General features: G+C 40.2%; 2 protein-coding genes across 2 annotated transcripts in view; both read left to right on the top strand.

Annotated features, from left to right (window-relative positions):
• LOC110986238 (complement C3-like) overlaps positions 1-6569 on the top strand; it is a 42911-nt gene extending 36342 nt beyond the window's left edge. Inside the window, exons 34-39 of the mRNA XM_087131907.1 lie at positions 53-158; positions 778-867; positions 1824-1913; positions 2262-2345; positions 3932-4073; positions 4582-6569. Of these exons, the coding sequence (XP_086988033.1) occupies positions 53-158; positions 778-867; positions 1824-1913; positions 2262-2345; positions 3932-4073; positions 4582-4726 (657 nt within the window). The 3' untranslated portion in view covers positions 4727-6569. The remainder of the gene's footprint in view (positions 1-52; positions 159-777; positions 868-1823; positions 1914-2261; positions 2346-3931; positions 4074-4581) is intronic.
• A 5338-nt stretch (positions 6570-11907) lies between these two features.
• LOC147795438 (uncharacterized) overlaps positions 11908-14010 on the top strand; it is a gene marked incomplete at its 3' end in the record, with an annotated part of 65842 nt that continues 63739 nt past the window's right edge. The window contains exons 1-2 of the mRNA XM_087131905.1: positions 11908-12223; positions 13172-13219. Coding sequence (XP_086988031.1) covers positions 12163-12223; positions 13172-13219 — 109 coding nt within the window. The remainder of the gene's footprint in view (positions 12224-13171; positions 13220-14010) is intronic.

Raw genomic sequence — 14010 nt, 5'->3', positions numbered from 1 at the left:
TTGCAGTAGTCTGAATTGCTATGTGGTCTTTCTCTGCCTTTCTGTTGTGAAGATCTCTGGACGAGAAGCAACGCGAATCCAATTCCGAGCAAGACGTAAATTTAAAGTCGGTAAGATCCAGCCCGTCGCAGTACGTGTATACGACTACTACAACCCTAGTAAGTACCAAGAATCCGTCCTTTTAGGCAAAAGTCGCACTCACATTTTCGTTAGTGTGGACATTCCTTTCTTCTGGTGCATTTCAGAAAACCTCGGTAAAGTTACTCATTTTCCTTGAGCTGTGAGCACTATTTTTAGATTTTTGCCGATGGTTTCCTTAACTGATTCCCATCATTTTGCTATGGAAAGCCCTGACCTCAAAATGGGTTGTAACTGTGTTTCATCGCCAAGGGGTAAACCTTGTGTAAACCTGGCTGAGTTCACACAATGCTGTCACAGCGTGCATTTTGTAAACTGGTTTTCATGTCCAGGCAAGGATTACAAGGTTCACACACATTGGTTTAGTAAATTGGTAAGAAGCAGGTTTGGAAATCACCTCTCCTGGAGCACTGGAGATGTATCATTTTAAAAATTTTTATTTTTTTACTTTGTATCTCTACATTGTTGACGAAAAGTTGGTAAGCTCGATTAACAAAGGGGAAGGCTTGTTAGACCATGTACTACTGTGGGCTCCGACGTCTACCCCGCTCGTGGGAGCGGGGCAAACGTTGGATACCCCACATTTCCATTTTTGGTAAACCTTAAGAGCTTCTTCTCAATTTAATTATCTGACAATAGCCGAGGACTGTGTTAGGTTCTTGGGTCCCAAGGAAGGCTCCAGCATGCTTGCCAAGCTGTGCGATGACAACACTTGCATTTGTGCTGAAGGCAAGTATGCTGTTATTGTAATAATTTCATCAAGGAGGAAGGAAAGCTGTTTTCCTGCTTTCAAAGGCATGTAATAAGTGGCTGCTGTATTTCTTATAATTTTGGAATCGTGCGTGACCTAGCCACGAAACGGGGATCGCTCAAAGATGGTGCAGTGCTCTTAACACTTCATCGTATACCCAGCAAGAAATGAGACCAAGGGGTACCCCCCCCCACCATGTCCAATCCCTATACACATTCCAGACTATTGTTACTTAGCACATCCCCCCCCCCCAAGATGTCTGAAAGGAATTCCCCAGATTCCAGCGAGACAATGACCAACACAAAGCAGGGGGGGGGTTCTCTCCGTCTCATATCTTGCTGCATATGCTTCATCGTGTACCACTGTGAATTTCCAGGCTTGCAACACCACAAGTGTTGCTTTTATATGTTGACTTTCTGTTGTAATCCCTGACTCCATGCTGTACAGGCTCTATGGTTTTTGACAAACGCATTTACAAATGGGGATATCCACCCAAACGGAGCTGCATGACTTAATGGAGTGCCGAGGTCAATGGGCTAGTTCAAGGACTGGCTTTTTGTCAAACGCTGGCAGATTTTGGATGGTAACCAGTGCATATTTCGCGCACAGAGCAGGAAAAATCAACCAGAGGTCGACAAATGGTCATGACTCGAATCTGTCCCATTCTGTCGCTGAGGACCTGTGGCCTTATCACGCTCCAGGCTATCATTTTTCACCTTCATCCCTTATTCTTATGCATGAGCGTGTACCTATAAGGGGGCGGGGCAGGGACAACACATTCGAAGTCTCATAGGACAACTGACATAATCATTCGTCCATAGGCCTATTTTTGTGTGACGCCAAAAAAATCTCAAAATGTACCATGGCCCTAGAGGATCAATAAATGACCAGTTTAAATAAAATTTAATGTTGTTCGGTTCCTATTTTTCCACAGGAAACTGTTCAGGTACCCCGAAGAAAACAGGAAGGCACTATAATGTTTATGAATTGAAGACGAAGGCTTGTGTAACAAAATCTCATTTTGGTACGGTTAAATAAAGAATTACATTTTTAATTCTTACCTTTCGAATAAATGTGTTTGTTAGTTTTTAAAACGGTAAGCGAGGAGATCACACAAGAGTCAATAAGTCTTCATAAGTTGCGCTTCTTTATCCACTGTCAGAGGTTTAAGCAACTCTGACAGAGAGACACGTAGGCCTGCATAAGAAAATAAAAAGTTGCCATAAAGACAATTTTATATGGATGTCTAAAAATGGCACGATTTCAGGTCATTCTTACAAGATACGTGCATATACTACGCCACGCTATAGCAACGGCATGTTAAATCCCTTATTTCCATGACAACCATCTTTGATATTGTGTGTTCACACAGCATTCAAAGTACGTGTAAATGGCGAGGAGGAGAAGGGCAACTTCCAGCTCTACACCTTGAAGATTCTCACCCCTCTCAAGAAAGGTATAAATATGATAAATGAATACGATGTCATATTTGGATGCCATATTGAGAATGCCCGGTCGTTTATGGGAAATTACTGACAAAGGACAATGACACGTATAGCTTACCTTTGGAGTATCTCATTTAGAATCCTTAAATATGGATCATGTTACAGTGCGCATTGCCAAAAGAAAAGGTCACGTGGGCAAAATGCTATCCAATGAGGGCTCGAAGAAATTACTTCTAACATCTTGAAGTAGGTCTAATCAACCCATCCCAGGCCCTGTGACCAACGAGACCTAATCCGGTGGAAGTGTGTAAATCAATGTGTTTTATTACTTGGTCCGTAGACAGAAACTCCGGAAAACGTTGCCACAAGGTTAAAAATTACCCCTTTTAAAAACATTTTAACCCATTTTTGTTCGCACAGGATGTAAAAATTCAGTGTCTTAGCTCCCCAAATACGTGGGTTTCAACTTATGACCAAGTACGGTCAAAATCATAAATATCCAAACTCCAAAACTCTTTTGTCGTTGGATTTTTTCCCGTTTTGCGAGCGTCGTGTTTTATATACATGGCAACGTGCATGTGAAGCCGTGTCAGCCCACCGCTGTCCGAGTTGACGGAATGTCTCAGCTTATATCATGACTATAAACCTTTTCTTCCGTAAATTTTATTCTGTGTTTATGATCGTACTATATGGGTGTCTCATACAGTACGGGACGACCAATACTCTTCGGTTCAGGCCTGTACACCGTGGTCAGTTTTTACCTGGAAACAGGCGTCACCGTCAAAATAGCAATGTTTTCACCGGAAAGAAAGTAAACAAGCTATTGTTAACTGGTATGCCGTAAGCCCGTAACATGACATCTTGCAAACGCAAAGTGAAAGGTGAGCAGAGTACAAAAAGCGCAACCATTACAGGGCGTTGTTTACAACAGTATTGTAATTATTCAATTTAAACTGAATCTGCACCGACTATAAGGCTTGAGCTGGACCAAGAAAGGATGCTCCTTTGGTTGGAACTGAACTTTGCTGGTTCACAAAGGACTAGGAAATGCTACACCAATCAAATGAACACTCCCGACCAGCACAGCTCTTGGCAACCGATGTGGGGGTGCTTCTGCTCTAGCCAGATAACAAAAGCGTAGTAGTATCCGCCCAGAGCAGGAACACCCCTTATCGGTTGAAAAGAGCCATGTTGGTGGGAGCGTTCATTTGATTGGTAGTAATGCGACCTTAACTCGTGCATTTCATAATCGTTTGTGAACCAGCGAAGTGCAGTTCCCACCAACTTGAAAGAGCCTCTATATTGCTAGGAAAATCTCTCCCATTCTTAGTCGAGCTCGGGGCTCATAGAAGCGCTTCCCTATAGTTGCGCACTAATTTAATTCAAATTAGTAATAACCGGTAATACCAAATAATGAAGTGGCGCTGAAAATATTTTTTTATCTAGGTGTAACAGGTATAACTAATTCGAGGTCATAGGTGAGAAGGATCCACGTCTGTTTCATTTCAGTTTATTTAATACTCTATAGAACAGTTGTCAAGGTTTGGTGCTTAATCCTATCACAGACCTAATCATCTAATTCATATTTTCATTGAAGGATTGGATAATGTTGAAGCTGGTGACCAGCGAATCTTCATGAAGACTAAAACCTGCGATACTCCACACCTGAAGAACATAAGGGATTACTTGGTGATCGGCAGCAGGGGACTGCCGATGAAGGGCGACGGGGAATTAATCACGTGAGTGTACGCTTTAAAAATTCTTCCGCATACAAGCTTTTAATTACCTCTTGACTGATGTGATCATATGACTCTTTACAATTATGCATAAATCCTTAAATAAAGTGAGAAAGTTCTTCGTTCAAAATATAAACATAAACTGGCCTAATATATGACTCGCTGGAAGTCCATATTTTAAAAGTGCCTTATGCTAAGACATTCGATGTTGCAGTCCATATGCTATGGAATGCGCAGCTATGGCGTATGTGAATGGAAACGTGTGTCTTTTGAATATAAGATAAAACCTTTCTATTTAACAGTGTAATCTTCAATACGGGCGATTCACAACAGTTTGCCACCAAGAGTCTGCAACGCCATGGCGAATCACATTGCGCGAAATCTGTCGACCCAAAGCACGTTCGGAAAGGGTCGACAAATTTCGCGCGTTAGATTGTGATTTATCGGACAACTGCATAGTACCGTAAACAAGAAATCTTTCCTTAAGCTGTTTTCTTATTTTGTGCCACAGGTACAAGTACTATATCGATGAGAAAATGATGTTTTACGAGTGGCCGGTTTTGAGGGATCTCCAGATCAGGAAATGGGAACGGATCAGCCAAAAACTCCAGAATCTTCAGGCTGAATTGGAAGATAACATCGGATGCGCCACTTAAACGACTACCAAATAATTCATTATAGGCACAAAGGACATAGGGCTGTGTATTCTGATAAATCGGTGCAGAGGGGGTTTAAAATAAACCTCGCCAGTATTCGCAATGCATTATGAGATTAAACGACAAACAAGCTGCATTATTATGCACAATCCTAGTGTCCAGTGTTTGTCTTTTGTGTATAGATAATTAATTAATAGTAACCATGTATTGATTTTAGGGCCCACAATCATAAGCTTTGCTTTTTAGCTCGTGCCTCCACGACTTTTCCCCCGTGTCAAATATATTGTTTGAAATTTGAGATCGTATGTATGCAAAACTGTGGAAATAAATGAACATGAACAACATTAACATGGGTTTCTACTTATGGTAAATACTGGAAATCAAGCCACCTGTTTTCACAGCTGCATTGAAGATTTGAAATGAAGTTATTAAAAAATATATTTTAAAGCTTCCTATAGAAAGAGGGTTTGGAGCGTTCCATCTCCGAACACCAGTTTTATGTCTTGGACAATGATTGCTTATGTCACTGAGCTGGTATTGGCCAATCAGAGTATAAGGATTTAAGGCTCATTTAATTTACGTTGACCAGTCAAATTAATTTTACACCCTATTGTGACTGGTGGCATTTAAAGCTTTTGGAAAATATTTTTTTAACTTGAAAAAGTATTTCTTGTTTTAATACTAGACTATGCATATCCCTAATTTGATGGACTTGAGAAATGTATTGAAGAAAAATTATTCTACCCTTGACCAGTTCACTTCTTCCATGTATAAAATCTAAGATATGTTTGTCGTCCAATCCCATGATTCAAGGAGAATCATCTGGAAAAGTTGACTCAAAGCTTGTGTTTATCATACCACAGGTGTATTTTCCCATTTGTAGCACACAGACTTGCCGGCAAAAGTATAATGAGCATTAATTGTCAAGCTGATTCTATAATCTATAGTATATACAGGTATAACTAATGATAAGTGTTAGAGACTTTTCCTCTAGAAAAACAGAGAAAAGAATTATTTCTGATTATTCAAGGCCAATGCTCTTAGTCGGTAGCTGCATTTGCTTGTTTTTATCCAATGATTCATTTCATTTTCTTGAAACGTTTTGTGATGTATAATACGCTTAATATGTATGAATTTAACAATCATCCGATAAATCAGTTGAGGCTGTTTGCATTTCCATCTTGTTTAAATATCTTATTCATTAGCCATATTATAGGTTTCTTATTCCATTCAATATTTCTCAATAGAACCCCTGGTATTTGATTTTGTTTCATCCAGCGCGGCTCACTGAAAGTGGATTACGACATGGTGTGATATACTAGCTAAATCTCTTGTCTAATTTCCTACCACGTGCTTTATTTGGGGGACATGCAGGAGACTGCATCAAATTTGCGGGACATGAACATCAGACATTATTTTTCCGTGCAAATGGTTTCTGAGGACAAATTATAACTGGTCTCAAGCTGTGCTTTGACTAATCTCAAAAGGGTTTTGCTATATCAGGCTTCGCAAGCCGTTGCAGTGATGTAGTCAAAGTGTTAAGGTAGCAGCCTGACTAAAGTCAAACTTACAGGGTCCACTTTTGGAAGTTGGTTTATAAATTCCTTTGGCGTTTTTATAATCTGTTACTGGAATAAAAGTTACTGATAATTTAAATTAAAGAGCGTTTGCCAACAGGGATATTCGAAAGTAGACTGCATACTCTAGATAAATATAATGACATCCATCTAATCTAATCTCGGACAGCAATGTGGGCGGAGAAGTACTTAAAGAGAAACTATAAGGAAAACATGTTTACTCTGATGTTATCTTTTCAAATAAATATGGAAGTATCCACATCGAACACAGTGTCATTTGTCTTCAGACCCCAACTATAACAAGCTAAAAAGGGCTTTTTTGCTGTTCATGCCAAGATGCGAATTCTGAACATGCTGGATGTAGATTGCGTCATTCTGAGAAAAAAGAGAAAACGAGGGGAACCCCTCGCCCTGTTTTTGTAGTAGATAAACCCTTGTGCATGCTACAAATAATGACTACAGGCACTGTTTGCTTTAATCCACGCAGGGATACACCAGAACTACACCACTACAGTGGCTGGTGTACTTCTGGTATGCACCAGAAGCCTACTGCACCACTGTTCGGTGAAGGTTGACAAAATTTGAAAGCTGACATAATTTGGTCACCGGTTAACGTCCATGCTCCCATCGGACCTGTGAGTAGACGTGACTCAAGTTGAGATCTCTGTGACGTCTTCGTTTCTGCTTTGGATACATATCGAACGAGACTGACCACCGTTACCAGCTTGTGTCCACTTGTTACTATGAGTTCAGTTCAGAAATCCCGACGTGACGAATCTGTCAACTGTTTGTACTCAGCGAATGGGCTCATCCACCAAAAGTGAGAGCAGCCAATCACATTGCCGGACTTGTTTTTACGTCGTTCATACCTGCAATAAATGAACGCGTTTACAAGTCTGACTACTTTGATTGGTGGAAATTCCGTTTACATCATGCAAGATCATGTTGTTCACATACAAGAGAGCCTTAAAGTAAAAGGTCGCGCAGCGAGCTTCCGGAACCCTTCACGCGGTCCTCCTAAGGAGATTTTATATTGGGCCGTCCTATCACGTTCGATAATTTTTGGAAGAATAATCCCTAACTGAAACTACCCCATGAAACACTCATGTTGTAATTTTACCTTTGTCTTCCTCGAGTAATATTTTGGAAAAGTCACCTCGAGACGAGTAAAAACGAATTCTCTTAATGACCTTTCACTCCCAGCGATATCGTACCTAGGTCTCCATGTTAATGCACGTTTGTTTTCACTACCTGTGCTTACATGCTAACGAGATTGTACAACGTTGCAAAGATTTTCCTTTTTGCAGTCGATGGGTTCCAGATTCTGTTGAGTTGATTGATTCCGCAGTTGTTGTCAGCAAAGGTTAGATAAAAGATGAGAATCTTTCATAATTGAAGGAGAACGTTTTGTTATAAGACTATGTAAATATGTTGATCTGTTTTTTATTTCGGCTTTTACCAATGGACTACCATAAAATTTCAAACCGTATACAAGACTGTTCATTGCACTGTTCTGCATGTATTTTAGATTTTCGGAAGTTATGGGTCACTTTTTGGCAGGATATTCTCTTTTAGATTAGGTAATTTTTCAGTTTCTATCAATTGATATACTAGCAAATATTTTCCAAAACCCCTTTTCTGAGTTGGATTTTTTAAGAAGAAACTGAATAAAAAAATATTACAGATTCTAAAATCTTTGCACATTATTTTTCCTATCCAAGGGTTCCAGAAGCGCGCCATCAGGGGTCAACTTTCAGGCTCTATTATGAAAAACTACATACCACCGTCCGGGGGTCCAGTTGGCTTATCCGTCAAGTCGGACTTCCTGACAGGTGACGTATGACACACGTTGAACAATATTGGCTATAATGAGGGCGCCTTTTAAGGTTATGCAAGTTGCCGGGCCAAGCGCGACGACCGTGTAGTGCGTACCGGCTGAAGGGATGGCTGACTAAGGAAGAGCAACGTAAGTCCGACTTGATTCAAGTCTAGCCTGTAAGTGGCCAGAAGAGAGTCATATTTGCGGAGGCCACAGGCCAGGAGTAATAGCTAGAGCCCTCTTGCAGTAGCTCACAGTCTCTCGGAAAGCGTAATTGTTTCTCCTTGGAAAGCCATGGGTAATTATAATAAAATGGACGTATTTGAACCGTTGCGCGTGCGTTTTTTGTAGGGAGCTTGAGGGCAATTATCGTAAATGGGGTACACAAACTTTCAAGTATAAGATACAACAAAATTGCCCTTCTTGCTGACTTGCATGGTAGCTCTGTCAGAAGAGCTTTACACTTACCATCTTCAAGCTGAGAGTTCAAGTCTATATGTAGTTGGGTTTTTTTCTTGGTGGGGAATTAATTGTTTTATGATTTTTTTTACAAAAGAGAAGTAACGCTTAACATTTACATGTACCTTAACACTTAAGTTTAAAGTTACCACCAAATTGATCGAGCGTGCAGTTAACCAAGCCCATATATGATAGCTACTCCAACTCCCAGGAAAACAATTACGCTGTCGGGAGGCAATATTCACCCGTTACCTCACTGTCAGCATTTATCCGTGTGTAATAGTGCCGCACACTAGACCCCATATACATGTATTAGAGTACCGAGACAAATTACTGAAACTTAAAATGACCCGTCTCGACAAAATGAGCGTAAAGTTGCATTCTACTCTTTCCTTTCTTGACGGTTCAAAGTCAAATAGTGAAGTGGAGGTCATTTTAAGGGTTAGCAATATTTGAAAAGACTATCCCGTGTCCTATATTTGATTCAAAATATCGCAAGATAATAATTTTAAAAATGTCATTTTGATATTTTATCGACCTTAGCGATAAAATTCATTATACTCTAGGAAAAAAGAAAACATGTTTGTGCTGAGTGTAGATTGTGTGTTGAAATTCGAAGGGGGCCTGTCGTGTAATAGTAGCGTCTAGGCGAAATGGGGTGGAGCAATGAGCCAGAACTAAGATCCAGAGATTTCCAATCATTGCGGGGGGCAGCTCGCCAAATTCCTTGGCCATTCAGCTCCACGGGTTTATTAGGTCAATGCGAGTGAGCTTATCAGCAGCATGCGTCGCTCATGCTTCGCCAGCCACTTTCGTCCAGTTTCGAGCGATCAAACCACGTGGATTTTACCTTACCTTTATAAATCGGTCGTAGTGAAGTTTCTACGAGCGAGGCCCTGTATTTTCCGTCAATTGTGGAGGACTTAAAGAGAACGTAACTCATCGCGGAATGTGCATGGTTTTATGCGAGGTGGCCGCAGGTGCTGCCTCGTGTACCGGTTTGCCCAATATACGTATGTTGGTATTCCGGCGGAGTTTGTGAATAAACTATATCGAAGCTGTGGCATACACACACACAATCAAAATGGTTTGCCCGCTTTCCTTCTTTTTGAATATGACACTGTATAACTCAGCAATAATGGGGGCAGAATTATTCGTGCCTGTTGGGCAGACAAGTTGAAATAATGTCGGAAACAAATACGCAAAGCCGCCAGAATGTCATTTTTGCCACCTTATACTTGGACCCTATTTCATGTGCATACCACTAGAAAGCTCTCTTTATGCTTAAATAAAATAAACCAAAAGTTCAGTTTTGGAAAATTCCAACTTTCAGCTTATTTTGTGATGGCGGTTCTCCTGTTGCCTACGGTTGGTAATCCTGGTTTAAGTCAAACACACGAGAAAAACCACGCGCACCCAGTGAAGTAAATTAAGAGTGGAGCCTGGTGATCTAACGGAGACGTCCCAAACAAGCCTAGTGCAGGCTATGGGACTAGAATCGCTCACAAGACCTTGGTATGACTTTTCCATCGACGCGGATTGGCCAAAATGAATCAGTCCAATCATCATTTTTCCCCTTTGGGAACTTGAACGGACTCACCAATTTTGTGACTCGAGTTTGATTAAAGTCTACAGTAAAATCTGCATTTTGAGTGTTGGAGAATTCGAAAATAACCAGAAATCCTCATTTCCCTATTTCTTACCACTTCTTAGTAAGTGGGGTGATTAACTGATCTCCTTGTCAAAACTGTACAGGAGTGATATCCCCACCCCTCGTGCATTGGCCTCAGGTGGCTGTCCTGAGACGAGCCTTTATCAGTAAACCGAGTAAAGGTAGCAACTAAAACTACATTTTTAATGACGTTATTTCAAATACTGCTGACTAAAACATACTGGTGGAGCTAGTAGTAGTTGATTCCTTTACTTGCTTCCAATAACTGCGTACGCCATTTTTAAGGCACAGATGGTGACTGTGGACACGACAGTAAGGGGCAAACGGCGAAAGCGGTGCTGTATACTAAATTGATGAAAAGGCTTTCGGTCATGTTGTGCAAGTGGATCAATATATAAACTCGGGGTCTAATTTTTCTGTGTCCTTGTCACATCTGACAAAGATCTTTACTAATTTGGAACATAGTCTTTCCTTTCTAAGAGTGGTTAGGTATTAATGCAAAATACCTTCCAAACAAATAAATGCAGCTTAAAGTCAGTTTCAGTATTTCCGTGTCCACTTCCACAGGTCAGATGTAACAGGGACACCAAAAATGTCAGGCTTTTGGACCCCAAATTTTATATCATGACTCAATTGTGCGTTCACGCATGCAGCATTTGAACCCATATTAAACGTTGTCAGCTTGTGTACTGCATTGAGTTTCACCATTTTTGTACAATGTACTATCACAAGTGTGTAGTTTACATGTATTTCCTTGTATCGAAATCAACTCTGCGTGATTAACATACACTTATAATCTACTTGAACTAAGCCACGCCTAGTATCCTAACATTATAAGAATGTAATTTGCTCATACTTCCATGTCATGCAATGGAAATCAACTTCCTCGTTTCCACTAAAGATCTGATCAAACATAGTTCACGGACACAACAAGGACATCAGAGAGAGAGAGAGAGAGAGAGATCGTTCATTTTATTGGTTTTCTTCTAAACCTGTCAGCCATAAAGCAACATATCGCTCATCACAAAGTGGAATGAAAACGTTGATCACTTGCCTATTGCTTTGAGCTGAATAAAAGACATTCAATAACCAATACTTAAACAACATATGCAACAATATAACAAAAAAATGCGGGCAACCTTTAGCGCCAAAAAGCTATAACGATAAATTTTTTGCCTGGATGATATCAAGCGTCTGCCCAAAAATACTGTAGTAACATAGTAACGTAAGGATAAAAAGGTATCAAATGCCCTTAAAAGACACAAAAAATGTAGAAATAGAACATTTGCAAAGGATACATTTAAAAATGGATTGAATGGGCTTTTATTGACCTACATCAGATCACGTACAGAAAATGAAATAGATAACCTAGCCTGACGGAAATGAGAGTAAATATGTTGTATTTTCGAAACAGGAATAAAGGAATAAAGTACGATGATTACTATTATTTGTTGGAACAGGTGCAGGCTATGGATCCTCAAGAGAATTGTGATGAAAGCGTTGGCGACAAGCTGAACGGGGCCTGTACTAAACTTCGAAGTTACACACATGCGCGAGATAGAAAATCTTGATTGGTTCACTGACAGTCAACGTATGCACTGTTGGGTCGCATGTCATCTAATTATTATTGCTATTTAGAAATTGGTTCTGAAACAAGCTACAGTCGAATCAAACGAATGCACATTTATTTGCCACACGGAAGTGGAGAAGCACGAAGTTTGTGAGATAACAGTCCCACTGCAGATCAACCCCTGAAACTGTTGATAAACTCAACGGCTGATAAACTCAACTGTTGTACAAACGATTACCAAAGCCTGAAGTCAGTCAGAAAGAAATCAGACCTTTTCATCACTACATCGGGTAGAAAATTGCTGCCTCGTTCGGAAGAATTTTCGTCTCGTGCGACTCGATGGTTGGAAAGATTTTCATCATCTTCGTCGTTGTGTTTCTCCTGGTCCCCGACCATGCCGGTATGTTTTTTTTTTTCATTTTAGAAATTTACTGTTTGGGTGCCAGGGTGCTCAGCTTTCTTGTGTTTATTGAATGTCGGCCAAGACATAGATGGTGCCGTCAAATTAAACGAGAATACTGTGCATTTTCGTAATTTTTTTTGTCAATTGGGACACAGTATTCACTAATGAGCTACGTACACATACTGTTTATTTCATCCTCTTTTAAACGAATTCGTGTGACATCGGTACCTTATCAGAAATAATGCAAAAAGATTGTGCGATTCAGCATAACGCGAATAGGTTGTACGGTTCAGCAATAGCATTTGTTTGTTGATACTTTTTGTTATGATGCCTCCATTTATTCCACCTTAAAAATGCACCAATTTTCTTCATGTAAAATGCCAAGCCCATTTTACCCCGTCCGTAGTCAGTTTTTCAGTGGTATTTTCTGCAGATTGGATTGATTCTAGGTTTGTTATCCGCTAGTTAAAATTGTAGAGCCTTAAAAAGCTGATCCTTTGTCAACGTGATAAACATTAAACCTCAAGAAATCTGACCCCATTAAGATGCCACGTCCGAATTGAACCGTACCGAAGTAGGCTATATGTCACGAGGCCTCAGGTTACAATTGCACAAATTGGGGTAAAGCTCATTCAAATAAAAACATCTTTGTCCGTAAAAAGTAGCCCTAATCCAGAATCGGGAAACCACATTAATATCGTTGCTCACGTCTGGTGCATATTGTACAACCAACACCCTTGTAGTGTTGCACTTTTGCTGCAAAAGCCTCGGTTATTAAACGGTGGTAGGTAGTCCGATCAATTGCATACTTAAATGGTATATTTGAACAAGAAAAAAATCTTGTATAACTGCTGTAAACTTCACATTTTAATTTACGTTTAAGATTATTTGTGTAATATTAGTTTTCTTAGAATAAATGTATTTTGTAATGTCGTTTTTCCACAGAATGCTGGTGGGGAAGACGACGACGCCGGAGACGACATCCGCCCCCAGGTAGGTGGATGAAGTGTGAACCTTGTGTTTCTATATAGCAATAATTTACGCCGACAACTGACTTGCCCAGGCATGGAAATTTTAAAAGCGATGGGGCATACTTACATCATAGGACTTTTTTTTCATATGGAGAGATACTAATGATACGGATGTAGGCCTACGTCTGTATTATACATTCATGCAAAATCTTACACCAGAAAGGCATATATGGCTTTTTTATTGTTCTCCGTTTTTAAGTGATATTGAATACATTTTAGTTGATGGGACGTCCGAAAAATTCTTCACAGTCAGCCTTGGTTTTTTTATAACCAATAAAATTTGGGGGGTAATGCTTCAAAAGCTCATATCCCCGCTCTGGTAAAAAAAATGCGGGGCATATACCCCCATCCCTTCGGAATTTACGCCCATGATGGTGTCCAACTTTGACCATTTCACTTTGTACCGAACTACGTTAAAGCCACAGGACAGTGGATCTAATGTGAAATATATACGATAATATTCTGAAAAACTTTAAGATGAAATATATTTTAATACAATTTAGAATAAATCTTGAAGGCCATAAAAAGATGGCCAGCGCTAATGTAAACCTTTTGTAAGCCATTTCGGTATTTCAAAAAGCCACAGTCTTCAAGTTTGGAACAAAGCGCGCGCATGAGTCAGCATATGGCTACGCTGCAGATCGAGCGCGGACATTGCTGTTTCCAATTGACTTCGTCATACACGCACGCGCACCACTGGGTGCGTTCGATTAGCTTCCCTAAATACACCAGTGTTACACTCAAGGGAAGCCT

The sequence above is a fragment of the Acanthaster planci genome, unplaced genomic scaffold (genome assembly GCF_054643075.1).
Source record: "Acanthaster planci isolate LZ-2023a unplaced genomic scaffold, COTS_SCS Contig29, whole genome shotgun sequence".
NCBI classification, from domain to species: Eukaryota; Metazoa; Echinodermata; class Asteroidea; order Valvatida; family Acanthasteridae; genus Acanthaster; species Acanthaster planci.
This window is presented reverse-complemented; position numbering and strand designations above follow the sequence as displayed.